The sequence below is a fragment of the Xyrauchen texanus genome, chromosome 37 (assembly GCF_025860055.1).
Source record: "Xyrauchen texanus isolate HMW12.3.18 chromosome 37, RBS_HiC_50CHRs, whole genome shotgun sequence".
Classification (NCBI taxonomy): domain Eukaryota; kingdom Metazoa; phylum Chordata; class Actinopteri; order Cypriniformes; family Catostomidae; genus Xyrauchen; species Xyrauchen texanus.
Window position 1 is genome coordinate 2,551,498 of NC_068312.1, and position 15,271 is coordinate 2,566,768.

General features: G+C 39.7%; 1 protein-coding gene across 2 annotated transcripts in view; it reads right to left on the reverse strand.

The window, feature by feature from the left end:
• The window catches only part of LOC127630676 (NAD kinase-like), a 61,091-nt gene extending 46,034 nt beyond the window's left edge, over positions 1-15,057 (reverse strand). Inside the window, exons 1-2 of one of the 2 annotated variants that reach the window (XM_052108322.1) lie at positions 14,903-15,057; positions 5,492-5,670 (exon numbers count right to left, since the gene is read on the reverse strand). In XM_052108322.1, the coding sequence (XP_051964282.1) occupies positions 5,492-5,670 (179 nt within the window). In that variant the 5' untranslated portion in view covers positions 14,903-15,057. Of the gene's footprint in view, positions 1-5,491; positions 5,671-8,495; positions 8,588-14,902 lie in introns of those variants that run through there. The other variant, XM_052108323.1, reaches the window with a different exon arrangement.
• Between the last annotated feature and the right edge of the window lie 214 nt (positions 15,058-15,271).

Below are 15,271 nucleotides of genomic sequence, written 5' to 3' on the forward strand. Positions count from 1 at the left end.
GTGGACTGCAGCTGGAGTCAGTGCTTCAAGAACCACCACGCACAGACGTATGCAAGACATGGGTTTCAGCTGTCGCATTCCTTGAGTCAAGCCACTCTTGAACAAGACACAGTGTCAGAACACAAAAAGGACTGGACTGCTGCTGAGTGGTCCAAAGTTATGTTCTCTGATGAAAGTAAATTTTGCATTTCCTTTGGAAATCAAGGTCCCAGAGTCCGGAGGAAGAGAGGAGAGGCACAGAATCCACGTTGCTTGAAGTCCAGTGTAAAGTTTCCACAGTCAGTGATGGTTTGGGGTGCCATGTCATCTGCTGGTGTTGGTCCACCGTGTTTTCTGAAGTCCAAGGTCAACACAGCCGTCTACCAGGAAGTTTTAGAGCACTTCATGCTTCCTTCTGCTGACCAACTTTATGGAGATGCAGATTTAATTTTCCAACAGGACTTGGCACCTGCACACAGTGACAAAGCTACCAGTACCTGGTTTAAGGACCCATGGCATCCCTGTTCTTAATTGGCCAGCAAACTCGCCTGACCTTAACCCTATAGAAAATCTATGGGGTATTGTGAAGAGGAAGATGCGATACGCCAGACCCAACAATGCAGAAGAGCAGAAGGCCACTATCACAGCAACCTGGGCTCTCATAACACCCGAGCAGTGCCACAGACTGATCGACTCCATGCCACGCCGCGTTGCTGCAGTAATTCAGGCAAAAGGAGCCCCAACTAAGTATTGAGTGCTGTACATGCTCATACTTTTCATGTTCATACTTTTCAGTTGGCCAACATTTCTAAAAATCCTTTTTTTGTATTGGTCTTAAGTAATATTCTAATTTTCGGAGATACTGAATTTGGGATTTTCATTAGTTGTCAGTTTTAACCATCACAATTAAATGAAATAATCATTTATTCGACAGTTTACAATGTTCCTCATCTGGTGAAACCCTGTCGTCTCTTCCACTTCTGTTATACTGAACCGCATATGCAGATTTGTATAATAACTTGGAAATTGCGAAACTGTTTAAGATGCAATTCTTTTCTTTCTCAAGGCATTGCCTGTATGCAACAAGTAAAAAAACTATGCTTCCCTATTTACCCATGTGATATTCAATATTACAATACAGAGTTGTTTCACACCATTAGTAAAAGCAGAAGCAGAAAATGCAGTTGTGTAAACAATGTCACGTTGAGGTGGTGCTGTAATGTGTTGGTAAGCAGTAAATGAAACTATACACAAACACAAGAAAGACATCAGCTACTTATGAGACAAAGTCTATACAGGGTATCTCTAAAAACCTTGAAACTTTGAAAAAGGCCAGTTGCTGGGACACCATGGCTGGACACAATACATATGACTTCCTCAAAATGTACATGCAATGAGGGATGTCATCTGTGTCGTCCTGCCACTTTTATTTAACTTCCAACACTATTACATCCTTTCCCAAAAGTCTGGTGTCTCTAAAGAATAAAGAAGAGGTCATTGCTAAAGGGCATTGTTGGGCCACAGGGGAAGTATATTCACTATATCATTACGGCACAACCTCAAATGCCATATAGCTTTTATAAAAGGGTTACAATATAACAAATAACATTGAGAATATTTACAAATTGCCTTTAAAATTCTTAAGCCAATTCAAGTTGCATCATTCTCCTAGCACGGAAAAATGTAAAATTGCGGTGTAACACACAGTAGCTAATGAACGGGTGTTTCACATCATAGCTGTTCCTTTTTTGTGTGTTGTAGCACGACTGGAACGCTGTATTTATTAATCAGCATTATAGAACAGAACTATCAGTCTTAAAATATATCATCCATACAGCATGTTTTAGCCGTTTAAACAATGTGATCTCATGAGTGAGTTTCTGATGTATTCTTATGTGAAGCATGGTTCTAGCACACAATAGTTTCCATAGATAGACTTGCAAGCATTTAAAATGCAATCATTTGACTAGGGCTGTCGATTTAATTCAGTGCAATTAATTTGATAAAAGATAATACATTAAAAAAAAAATAACAAAATTATTTATGTCCCCGGACCGTAAGAAAGAAGATTTATTAAGACATTGGAATGATTAGGTAATTTGTTGCACTCATGTAGCATCCAAGTGGGCCGGCTCACTGAACATTCGTTTGACTGTTCGAGGAAACGGAGTGCCTTTTTTTGCTAGTTTCGCCTAGAGGCTGGAGTTTGTTTTTTGGAGTAACACCTTCGGGACGACAGTGCTGTGGATGAAACTACATGCTCTGTGTTTATTCCGTCTGTTGGCTGGAGTTTGTTTTAAAGCTTTTCTTTTATTGTGTAATTCTGTCTTGCAAAATTTGTAAAGAAACACCAGACTTGAGCAATCCAATAGCAAAGTTGTCGCGGGGGTTCTCGTAGGCGTGCATGGACTGTTTGAGTTCAGAAGGAGGGACACCATTTGGCACTGTCATGCGCGGTGTTATTGCGCATGTTTTTTTTTCTGTTTGGTTCTGGGGAAGTTTGGGGTTTGATTGTTGCACTAATGTTGGAATGTGGTCTTTATAATTCTGTTTTGGACACACAATCTATTTTTTCTTAAATGTTACAGTGTAATATGAGTGGATTGTCTCTCTCTCCATGTGGAATGTGAATGGGTTGGGGCACCCCATAAAATGAAGGAAGGTGTGGCAGGGCGGAGGGCGGGGCCGGGTCGTGATCCTACACACCCGGTCCCGTATTAGGCTAATTATGCCTCCGTGAGGTTTAAAGGTCGACTGCAGAGGGCTGTGCGGGAGAGAGATCTCGTTAGCGGACATGTCCGTCATGTGTGTTTGTGTTGTCTTTTAAGTTTTCCATTAAACTATGATTTATATCGTCAAGCCGGTTCTCGCCTCCTCCTTTCCCATCCTTTAACTGTTTTACATTGGTGCTGAAACCCGGGAGGGAGGAGGGATACGCCGTAGTAGAGTTCTCGCCACTACCATCCACCCCAACGGAGCAGCCACGGCCATCTGCCGGGGGACGAGGAGCCCAGCCACCTGAGCGAGGACGATGGCCGCCGACCGCGAGGGGAGGAGGGGCTCCTAGCCGACCGCCTGGAGCGAGAGAACCGCTGCCAGGGGCGGAGGAGTCGCCTACCGGCCGCTGAAACGTGGCGGGGTTTAAGACCGCCGACCGCGAGCGGGGAGGGGCTCACTGCCGACCGCCTGGAGCGAGAGAACCGCTGCCAGGGGCGGGGGAGACCCCTTCTAGTCCCCGAGAACGCGGCGGGGTGTTCCGTCCGCCAGGGGCTGGAGGACTGCCTCGGATCCGCCCGAGAGGCGCGGCTGTCGTCCGACAAAGGGTGGAGGAGTGGCCGAGGAACAAGCTGCGGCGTATCTGAGAACTGGCGAGTAAGTTTTTTTTTGCATCTCTCTCTCTCTCTCTCTCTCTCACTGTCGCTCTGCGTTGGCCTTTATCCTCTTTTAAATTGTATAGTTTTTTGGGGGTACTACACTGTTACAGGAGTACCCTCCCATTTTAATCATTTCTGTTTCCCTCCCTTGTCCCTCCCTCGTCCAGGTAGATGGGGATGACATGCCGGCAGTCAGCGCTGAAGGCGCCTCCCCCAGGGAAAGGGGGATGTACGTCAGGCCGGGGCTCCCCAGCCTGAGAGAACGGGGAGGAATGTGGCAGGGCGGAGGGCGGGCCGGGTCGTGATCCTACACACCCGGTCCCGTATTAGGCTAATTATGCCTCCGTGAGGTTTAAAGGTCGACTGCAGAGGGCTGTGCGGGAGAGAGAGATCGTTAGCGGACATGTCCGTCATGTGTGTTTGTGTTGTCTTTTAAGTTTTCCATTAAACTATGATTTATATCGTCAAGCCGGTTCTCGCCTCCTCCTTTCCCATCCTTTAACTGTTTTACAGAAGGTTATTTCTATTCTTAAGCGTAAGAAATATGATATAGTGTTTCTTCAAGAAATACATCTTTCCACCGCAGGAAGCTGAAAAATTTGGGAAGACATGGGGTGGACATGTTTTCTTTAGTGCTGGCTTGAGTAAGAGCAGGGGTGTCATTACACTGATAAGTAAACATCTACAATTCAAATGTCTCAGATTAAAGATAAATCAGGAAGAGATATTATTGTTTTAGCAGAAATTCAGGGGAAAAGTCTTATTTTGGCTAATACTTACGCACCTAACGTTGATGATCAGGGCTTTTTATAGATCTTGTAGGGATGTTGCAAGCAGCTGGCACAGCTCATGATATACAGTGCCTTGCAAATGTATTTAGACCCCTGACCAATTCTCTCATATTGCCAAATTACAAATGCTACACTGAAACGTAATTCTCCAAATCAACCCAAAATCAATTATTGTAAGGTGACATTGTTTTTTTGTTATGAAATATTTTTATGAAAATTTTAAAACTGAAATATCTTGCTTGCATAAGTATTCAACCCCCACGCATTTATTTCTGGTCGAGCCACCTTTTGCTGCAATAACTACTTTAAGTATTTTGGGGTACATATGTACCAGCTTTGCACACAGTGACAAAGTGAGTTTGGCCCATTCTTCTCAGCAGATTTACTCCAGGTTGTTCAGGTTGGTTGGGTGATGATTGTGGACAGCAATTTTCAAACAGTGCCACATATTCTCAATAGGATTGAGATCAGGACTTTGACTGGGCCACTGTAGGACATTTATCTTTTTGTTCTTGAGCCACTCCAATGTTGCTTTGGCCTTGTGCTTGGGATCATTGTTATGCCGAAAGGTGAATTTCTTCCCAAGCTTCAGTTTTTAGTGGACTGAAGCAGGTTCTCTTGCAGGATTTCCCTATATTTTCAATCCATTCTTCCTTCAATTATATCAAGATGCCCAGTCCCTGCTGATGACAAGGATTTGTACAGCATTATGCTGTCACCAATATAAGTCACTGTAGGGATGGTGTGTCTTGAGGCATAGGACATGTTTAGTTTTAGCCAAAAAACTCTATCTTGGTCTCATCTGACCACAAAACCTTCTCCCACATCACAGCTGGGCCACTCACATACTTTCTGGCAAACTCCAGACATGCTTTCAGATGGTACTTTTTGAGAAAACGGCTTCTTTCTTGCCACCCATGTCAGCTTTTTTGGTCTTGTTTATAGTGATTTTTTTTTATAATAGTTTTCTGAGAAATTGTTTGTGATTTGTAATTATTTTCTGACCGCTAAAAATGTAATGTTTTATGTCCACTGAGTAACAGTTGGTAAAACCTAAAAAACAAACTCTCCTCAAATGATCAGTCTCACAGTATTGTATTTGAAAACTGAAACATTACAAAAAATATTTAAAAAAAACAAGTGTTGTCGGTATCAGCAAGTCCTAAAAAGTTCTCCAAAAAATGGCATTGGGACATCCTTCGGTAAACAGAACAGTCCCAAAAGACGTTTTTTTTTCAAACACTTTCAAAATGCCATCTGTTGCCTTCTCAAATGATTTGACAGACACATTTTGAGACAAGAGGATTAAAGTCTAAGACCAACTTTAGTCTAGCGTTGTTGTTGTACCTGTACTTGGCAGAGCTTGGCGCTGGTGGTGTCGACATGCTCCTGGCTTTAGTTCTGGTCCGCAAAACTTTTCCATGGCACGGCTCCTCACCGCCTTCACAGGCTGAGCAGCAGTACGGAAGCACCTCTGTGCTCATATCCGACTTCAGCGTACAGTTAGACTCTCTGGAATTCTCCATCTGGATGCAGTAGGTGGAAAACACAGGAAAAGACAGGAGTGAAAATTGACAAACAGAGGAGGACTCACAGCTGCTTATCTTCTCGTGAGGTCTACACACACTTCCACAACACACAAATATGCAACATTCAGGAATAGACATGAGAAAATTCACAACCTTCAGCATACTTCCTAGAGTTTTGGTAAAAATCTGTGGAATTCTGTGAGATGCATTTTATCATGATAAAAGGAAGACAATATATGGCGTACTATACTCTTGTCTGTAACTAAGCATAATCAAATTATCCAAATATGTAATAAATGAATGACAGTATTCCAATTCTGCAGAAATCAGTGGGGCTTCCTACGGAGTCCTGCAAGCACAGATTCTATGTAGGTCTGGTCATACAGTATGCGTTCACATCATGTCAGAATTACAGTAATCATGAGATGACAACTCATTTTGGCAATGCTCCAAATGGCAAAACGGATCCATGTGCAGCTTTGTTTTTGATAACAGTAAAATATTCAATTACTAAATCTACAATATATCCCCTCTATATGTTCTTATAAAATGTTTAAGAACAAAGAATGTACACCAGGTAACACTGTATAGCGAATCAAATGGACTGAACTTTCACAGAATTCAGAGTTTACAACTGTAATTCAGAGTTCTACGAAGAGGTGAACAACTTTTACAAGCTGGGATCTCGTAATAACAATCATTCCGAAATGTCCTATTGAAATGATTGTATTCATGAGTTAAGTGCACATGATCAGCACCAGGAAGTCGTAATTACGAGAAGGAAATGCTACATTTTCTTTTGCCCAGACTTTGTGTCGATTAAAGAATTATGGGAGCAAATTGGTATTGGACATAATTCTGTTATACTTGTGGATTTTGAATGAACAATTTAGCTTGTATGCAATTTTTGTACGGCTAATGATGAAAAAATATCAAAATGGCTAAAGAAAATAAGAGTCATTTATCTGGTTTATAAAGCAACAGGCTTGTGCGACAAAACTACATTTCCCCTGAGTACATGTGGCTGCATGAAAACAATAAAATAGATAAAGCATTAATTACATACCTAATGCACAATTTGTTGCTAAAAAGCTTCCCGTGTTTGCCAGCAATTAAAAAAAAGAGAAAGAAATATATAATTGCAAAACAGTTCTGTTCTTTTCAAATAAAAGGACTTGACTGCACATCACATCACTTTACCATCACTGACCTCCAATGTAGGGCTGAAACGATTAGTCGATAACAACAACGTCGACAATAAAAAAATTTAGACAATTTTCATTGTCAAATATTCGTTGATTTAACATTTAACGTAACATGAGATCACTTTAAACTCTAATGATGACGCGCAAGAGCAGCACAGCAGTTCACGACTGACTGAGGAGAGGAAGAATTACACCGATCACAGATGCACTCTAAACTTTCCAAACAGCTTCAGGTGATGAAGATCGCAAAGTGTGAGGGAATTATAATGCAAAATTTCGAAATAAGTAAATACAGAAGCACTCTCATTGTGGAATAAGTGGAGCAGGAGCATTTCGAGCATCTTTAAAGGAAACACCCCGGTGTTACATCTTAAATGCAGTTATATTTAATGCATTATAGCTTTATTAAAGTTCAAGTGATACGGAAGCAGATCACGTAAATAACTACAAACTCCGAAACAGGCATTTCTCTGTGTGGTCAGCGCCTATTCTATGAGTTGTGTGAATGTCCCGATCTAAGAGGAAGAGACTGAACTTGCACCCAACTAATGCACACTGTTACGGGACACTCATCCCTTGAGCACACACACTTAATGCAGCTAGATTATAACGTGATGACTCGCGACTTATTGAATCATAATATAGGTGTCCCTATGTTTATTATCGTGAAGAAAATTATGCAGCTTTATTAATTAAACAAAGAGAGAGTTTTTTTTGAGAGTTATATGGATTGAAGTGAACAGAAAGGTGAGAGAAGTGAAGACATCACCACATTATACAACGCAACAAAATAATTTTTTGATTTGTTTTCAATATAAATATCTAAAACTCCTTTAAAACAACATAAATTTACATTAGCAGCTATACTGCAGAATAAAATATTGTTATCTGAGAATGTTGAATATAATATTAAAAATTAATATATTTGAAAATACCAAAAACATTTAGAATGCATAAACTTGAAACAAACAAGAAACAGGTAATTTATAAGGTGTGCAGTGTTTTGGTTTTTTTCTTATTTTTTGTACAGAATGCATAAACGTAAAAAAAAATATGACAATGAGCACACAGAGCGAGTATGAGGAGCAAATGTAAAAAAACATTTCAGAATTCTGTGCAAAATCACATTTAAATAAAATTTATTCAAGTGCAAAATAGATTTTTGTTTGCACAAAATTAATTCAGAAGGTATATTGCTTTACAAAACACGAGTTCACGAATGTGGAAATTAAAATGTTTGCGCTCACAATATATCACCTTGCATGTGCAGAAAAGTTTCTGTGCACTCAAAATATAATTGTGTTCACACAGCATTGTGGCACAAATCTAAATCCATAATAATCCAAACCCTAACCAAAGTCCCTTTCAAGGCAAGTCAGTCCACACTATGGCCATCTTTGGAACGTGCTCATTTTCTATGTAAAGGAGCCGCAAAAAAGTAAAAGACTGAAATCTCCAAAATTATTACGATCAAAGAACATATTTCATTCAGCAGTAAAATCTGACAACAATGGTGTCACCTTCTTTAGCTCAGATCATGCTTTAAAATTGTTTTTTTTTTTTAAAAAGTTCACTGACAGGCGATGTCTGTATCTAAAAGGTGATTGGCTCTTTTACCTGTAAGTCCAGACATCATTTTCAACATACATTGGCCGTTGGGTGTTCCAATTTCTTCCATTCAATTTAATAGCAGCGGTCTCTCTCTCTCTGACTGAGCAAAACAGCTTCTCCCTTGTCAAAAAGAACAGTAGCAAAACAGCTTCTCCCTTGTCAAAAAGAACAGTAGCAAAACAGCACCCTCTGCTAACAACTGTTATAAATCTGAATATTTCGCTTCAACTAATACACTATGAGAAGGCACAAATGATTGACAGGCAGAAAGCACATCAGTATTCTGATTGGCTGATCAAAGAATGTTTCTGCGGTCACATGTTTGTTAGCAGTTAACACAGTCTAGCAGAGAGCAGTGAATTCCCTTACGACTCGGTACACTTGACATTGCATCAGGAAGCTGACGCTATGGGAAGTGTCCTTCTATACGATCTAGTTAAAACCGTTCTACAATAATGCAATTTCTAAAATTGGCAATGGTGTTTAAGCCCCGCCCTTTTAGGGTTGAAGCTGTCCAGTATAAAAGTGGTGTGAGCAAACACCAATCCTCAGAATTTTTTTCCAACGACTCATCTCTCTCGTCTAGAAGCCTTCTACAACTTCGCAATTGACATACATAAGTCAGCAGGCTTCACTGGTAAATGGTCCTTCAGTATCCCGATTCCCCACAGAGCTTTGGCAGGAGTTTTGTATCCTTAAAAGCTATTGTGAAATTGTGTATATACAGTACACAGCATAAATGAGTACACCCCCTCTGAACATAAAGATAAAAGATAGAATTCTATTTCTAAATGATTACTATTACAATTTTTGCAAAGATGACAAAATTGAAATGTGTTTAACATATACTTAATAACATAATCAAAATATAGGTTATCAATATCTGTGAAATAGTTAAATTAGGCAGTTTTGCTCAAGTAAAGGGTGGTAAAAATGAATAAATTCAAATGGAGTACAATATTTTACTACTTCGAATGTACAGAAATCTTGTTACGACTTTTACTTCCTCTAGATAGTCAAGTTTGATCGTCTTCTCAGCACTCTGCCATTACTTTTAAATACTGCTCTGACACTTCTTGACATCAAGTGTACAAGTTCATTAAATATTATCACACACATCCTCAATCACTCCTGGAGGATGACCTCCTTGAGTACTCGGTTTAATGGGGAGTGATGCTCGACTTGCACACCACAGGTGCTTAAATGGGGTTTATGTTGGGTGACATACTATCTTGTTTATCAATAGGAATGCAGCAGTGGCTTTGGAAAAATGTTAGGGTTGTTGACATGGTAAAAAAAAAAAAATCCTGACTGTGGTGGGAAGAGAGGGTGGCATCTTATCTCTTAAGATTTTGAACAGATATTGATAACAACAACAACAAAAAAACATCTGTGAGTTAATTATGCCATTGATGAAATAAAATCCCCCCACACCATCAGCACACCTAAATCCCTTTCCCACCACTGTACATCACTGTGGGTACCATGCACTTCCCACTGTACTCCCGTGTGATGCCATGCAATTTGGATTCCATCAGATCCAATAAATGACATTGGGCTCATGAGACAAGCTTATAGATTCTCAAAGGTCAGCACCTTTATCAGTATGGGCTTCAGCAAAAGCCAAACAAACTTTTTATGCTTCAGGTCCAGCAGTGCCTTCCTGCGTGGATGAAAACCACACATTCCACTTCTTTGCAGAGTGTGTCTTACTGTGTGAGATGACACAATCCCTATGAATATCGCAATGATTTTAATGTGCTTTCATTTGGCTAAGTTTAAAAAGAGCGCATCAGTAAACTAATTTCACGATCCTTCAGGGCTGCACAATTAAACAAAATAACATCAAAATGGCAAGTTGGTCAAATGTGATTATTAAATCCACAAAAGGCTGTGATAAACATGGTCTGTGTGTGATTCAGAACAAACCAGTGACACGCTGATCTGTGTGCAAGTGCATGGTGGCATTCTCAGATCAGTTCATGTGCATTGTGAAATAAAAGTAAAGCAGGTTCAAGCATTCAATTCCAAACATTAATAACAGTTGTAAGTTATTATACAAATCTTCAAACGTGGCACAGAATAACAGATAAGGAGATAACACAGTTTCAGGAAATGTAGAACTTTGTAAACAGTCAAATACACATTGCTTTTCTGTGTCACAATAAAAGCTCCAGTTAGGGCACGGGGTGTAATGGACGCCTGACTTTTGACACCTGGACAGGTGCGAAATGGGTGTGTCATGTCAACCGCCTAGAGCTACAGGCTGTCTTCATTCCGACATCATGAATCACCACGTTCTGATTCATTCAGACAACACAACAGTAGTGTCGTATATAATTCACCACAACATGCTGGCCCACGTATGGCCTTCAAAACTCAAGTATGCATTTCCCCCGGTGCGCCTCCTTCATTCTGTCATCAGCAAAGTCCGAGAGAACATGAAAACAGTCCTATTAATTGCACCGAAAAGGCCCAATCAGTCCTGGTTTCTGGAGATGTTAGAAATACTGGACTGGCCTCCATGGGAAATGCCGCTGAAGAGAGATCTTTTCTCTCAAACACAAGGCATGATTTGGCATCCCCAGCCATAGCTGTGAAGACTACATGTGTACCCTTTGTCATGCCCTTTGAGTGCGCTACACAAATACATTGAGAGCACCTGCCAATTCAGACTTTCTGATCAGAAAAAATTATTCTGAAATAATTGTAAAATTATTTTTTTAGTCAAAGGTTGTCACCATTAAAAAAAAAAAAAAACAAGCTTCTATTTATAATCAAAACAAGCTTATATCATGTCCTGTGTTTTTATATATATATATATATATATATATATATATAAATAAAAATATTCAAATAATCAATCCGTGAAAACATAAAAAAGAAAAGAATGAAAGCATTTAAGCTCACACAAAGCGAAGAAAAAGAAACCACTAATGAAGTAGACTGATGCAGTTAACATGCAGGACGAGTATAAAAACTCAGCATATAATAGTTATCATGTTTATATTGTATCTCATGTCATGTTTTTGTTGAGAAAAACAAGCATATCCACATGCTCAGTAAACTATACTCCTTAATACACATCAGTTTAAATGACGGAATGGCCCTTACCTCAGCTAGCAAAGTCTTTCTCGGATGCTATGTTTGTTGTTTGCAGAAGCATCACGGGGATTACGTTGCTACAGGAACAATGCTTTCTCATGATCTGCACATATACGAGAGTAAAGTGTACACTGCTAATCCAGTACATTTAAACAGCAACCCAGCTTTCTCACAGTAAGCCACATTCTCACAGTACCCCCTTTTCTGGTGTCCATCTGAATGCATTGAGTGACAGATCCGATTGCTCAACAAATGTGATCAACTTGTGCCCACAATCAACAGCGCCACCCAGAGCATTCTGTTATAACTGCCAGTTTTAGTTTCTGTGTTCAGGATTTAACATGCATCTCACTGTATATATGACCAGCAAAGCAAAACTTTGCAAAATACGAATAGTATTTTTTCTATTCGAATAATTATTGCATAACAAATATTCGACTACTCTTACATATCCCTAATAGCAAGCCAACTCTGTTTAGAGCTCTTGCTATTTCATTGGCCAAACATATACTTATGCCCCTTTTTTTAAGTACGGGCTCCCTGAATTTTTACACAACCACCTGCATTCAGACCATTGTATTTCCCAAAAGTCAGTTAACAGTTTAACAGAAAGCTGGTGTCTCAATATACTTTAAAGTTCTTTTTAATTAGACATATAATGTAAAAAACAGTGATCCTGCAGGAGACACTGAATAAACAAAAACAAAGACGTTCGTCTAGCGCATATATACATAAAAAACTAAGTGTTCAGTGTGAACAGCCCCTTAAGGTTCATTTAGCCGTTGCGTCTTGCTCTCTTATAAGCATTTCACAGATTAAGCGATGGGTTTTTTAAACGCTTTGTCAGGAAAGATGTTCAACATAGAAATGTGCGTCTGTCTCGAAATCCTCGCATTCGATTTCTTTCTGTTGTGTTATGTCTGAGTGAACAGCCCCTGGCCTGGGCTCATAGTCTGAGCCACTTCACCGCCGAGTTCAGCCGAATAGCACTGCTATCTGGGAATATTGCTACCCTACATACAACTGCAATGAATAAAAAAACAACGTGGTTTTTCGCTGTTATAATGAAGCTTGAGTCTGGAGTAGGAATCAGTGCAAGGGTAACACCATGTGAACTGTCTATTGAAGTGAAACATTTAACATTTGAGAATATGGACTGACTAAAACGTTTTATTTATATATCTTATGCACATTAGTTGAAAATGAAATGCTCTTTTTTTAACAGGCAGGATAGAAATGTACTATGCAATAATATAATGGTGCTGAATGGTTTATGTATTTTTTGCGCCCTCTTGTGGACTAAGGAAACAACGTCAAATAAAAAAATCAGCTGACTTTAAAATTAGAAAATTTGTTCATATGTATTAATATTTATATATCTATTTCATTTAAAAAAGTACAATATATTTTCATGGTTCAGAGAGTACTGTTAATTTTTGTAATAAAGTACAGCACTATTTTACGAGTGTTATTTTTCCATTCAGAATCAATTTTTAAAACTATTAGTTGATCAATCGGTTATCGGCAAATACTGCCCAACTTGGTTATCGGTCGACCTCTAGCGTCAGCTTCCTGACACAATGTCAAGCATACTGAGTTGTAAGGGAACGTCTTGGTTACGTATGTAACCTCGGTTCCCAGAGATGAAGGAAACAAGACATTGCGAAAGCTGGCCAGTAATTTGTCAGACAATTCTGAGGAATGACTTCAGCTTCACGCCTAAAAGGGCACGGCTTAAACACCATAGCCAATTTCAGAATTATCGTTATTATAACAAGGTTGTATAGAAGGACACTCCCCATAGCGTCAGCTTCCTGACACCATGTCTCGATCCCTTCAACTCAGCAAACCGAGGTTACATACGTAACCAAGACGATATCTCAAGACACTTATTCAGCGATATCTTTCAGGAAGCAGGAACATAGCAGGTCACCCTGGTATTCCATACTTACAGGAAAATTGAATACTAAGCATACGGTATACAATCTAGAGAAATACAATTCAAAAGTAGTGTGGTATTCCGAACACAGTCTGTAAATATGTAGAGTTTATACCATTCATTTCAATAAAAATCAAACAGATCAGACAAAACGAAGGTCTAGGTCACACTTTATCTGAGGACTAATACAGCATTCACAGAACAAGCTGAAAGTTCAACTAGTCCTTTAGAAGAAAATCATGTTTCTGAGCCTGTGGTTTTATACAAGCTGCATGAGTACAGCCTGTTCCATTTTTGAGTTCAGTGAATAGCAAGAAAACCACATGCTCCCTAAGAATGCCAACACCGGAGACGTTATGCTGATGACCCACGTACAAATGTGCCAAAGAACATAAAACAAACCAGATCTAATAATAGCATGAACCTCACCTTCACTGCTTTGTGCCAAAACCTTTTTTTTTTTTTTTTTTTTTTGGTTTCAGACAGCCAACGCAGGGACGGATTACTGACCGGGCCAATGGGGCCAATGCCCAGGGGCCCTGGACTACCATGGGGCCCTTGACTGCCCGGTGGTGCACTGGGCTTTAAGGCTGCGTGATCTAGTTTGGTAACCCCCCACCGCTTGAAAATCCTTTTGGGCATGAACAACAAACTCAACATCTTTGGGTGGAGGGGGGCCCTTAGAGATAATTGGCCCGAGGGCCTTTGCAATCATAATCCGTCCCTGAACTAACGAAATAGCCTTAAAATACAATTGCATTCAAGTGCTCTCATTTCACCAACAATAATTGATGTGAATGTTAAATTATAACACGGTTCAAGAAAATATGTGCTGAATAATATTTTAATCATCAAATTTTTATTAAAAAGAAAAAACAAGCTCCTCCTTATTTTGACAAGGGTGTAACAGGTTGCACACTGACGAGTGAGAATTATTGTGCTGCCTATCTAGACGGCATTTTAGGCAGCTCATTAGGTGTAATTCCCTATCTAGACAGCATTGAATGGTATTGAGCTGCCTATCTAACTATATAAACAGCATTTTAGGCAATACAAATCTACCAAGCTGACAAGCCCTACCTAGACAGCATTTTGGGAAACATAAGCTAGTGAGTTGACAACCTAGAAAGCATATTAGGACATCATTGGCTCCGACTTAAATTGCTCCCTATGTTGATACCCAAAATTTGCTGTCTGGGTAGATTTTGAGACACGGACAACATTGACGATAAATGGACAAATACTAAATATTTAGGTATCGATACTGAGTGATACATAAGCGTTCGGTTGAGAGAATAAGTGATGAAGCTCAAGGCTTTGTGACAGGTTTAGTGTGTTAGCCGCTAACGAGTCAGCTGATTAATATTACCTCACACCGGCGCGCGCCTGGTCCCTTCAAAAGCACACGAACTGCAGCGATTTCTTATGCCCTTTAACTCTGAACGGATAATATCGATACTTTCATGACTATCTGCGTCGAGGCGGATGGACGGCTGACCGATGTTACAATATATTCAGTTCCTGAGATATTTGTTTCCAGTGGGCGGAGCATACATGAATATTCATGAATTATCCTGACATGCGTGTTGAAGTGGAATTGAAAATGATAGCGCACCACCCACATGAATTAATATTAACCTTGTTTGGCAAAGGTAATAAAAGTTGACAAAGTTTGTCAGTTTACATTTCTGTAACATTTGATAATTTGTCAAAAGTGCTTTTTAGTGCTTTTAAATAA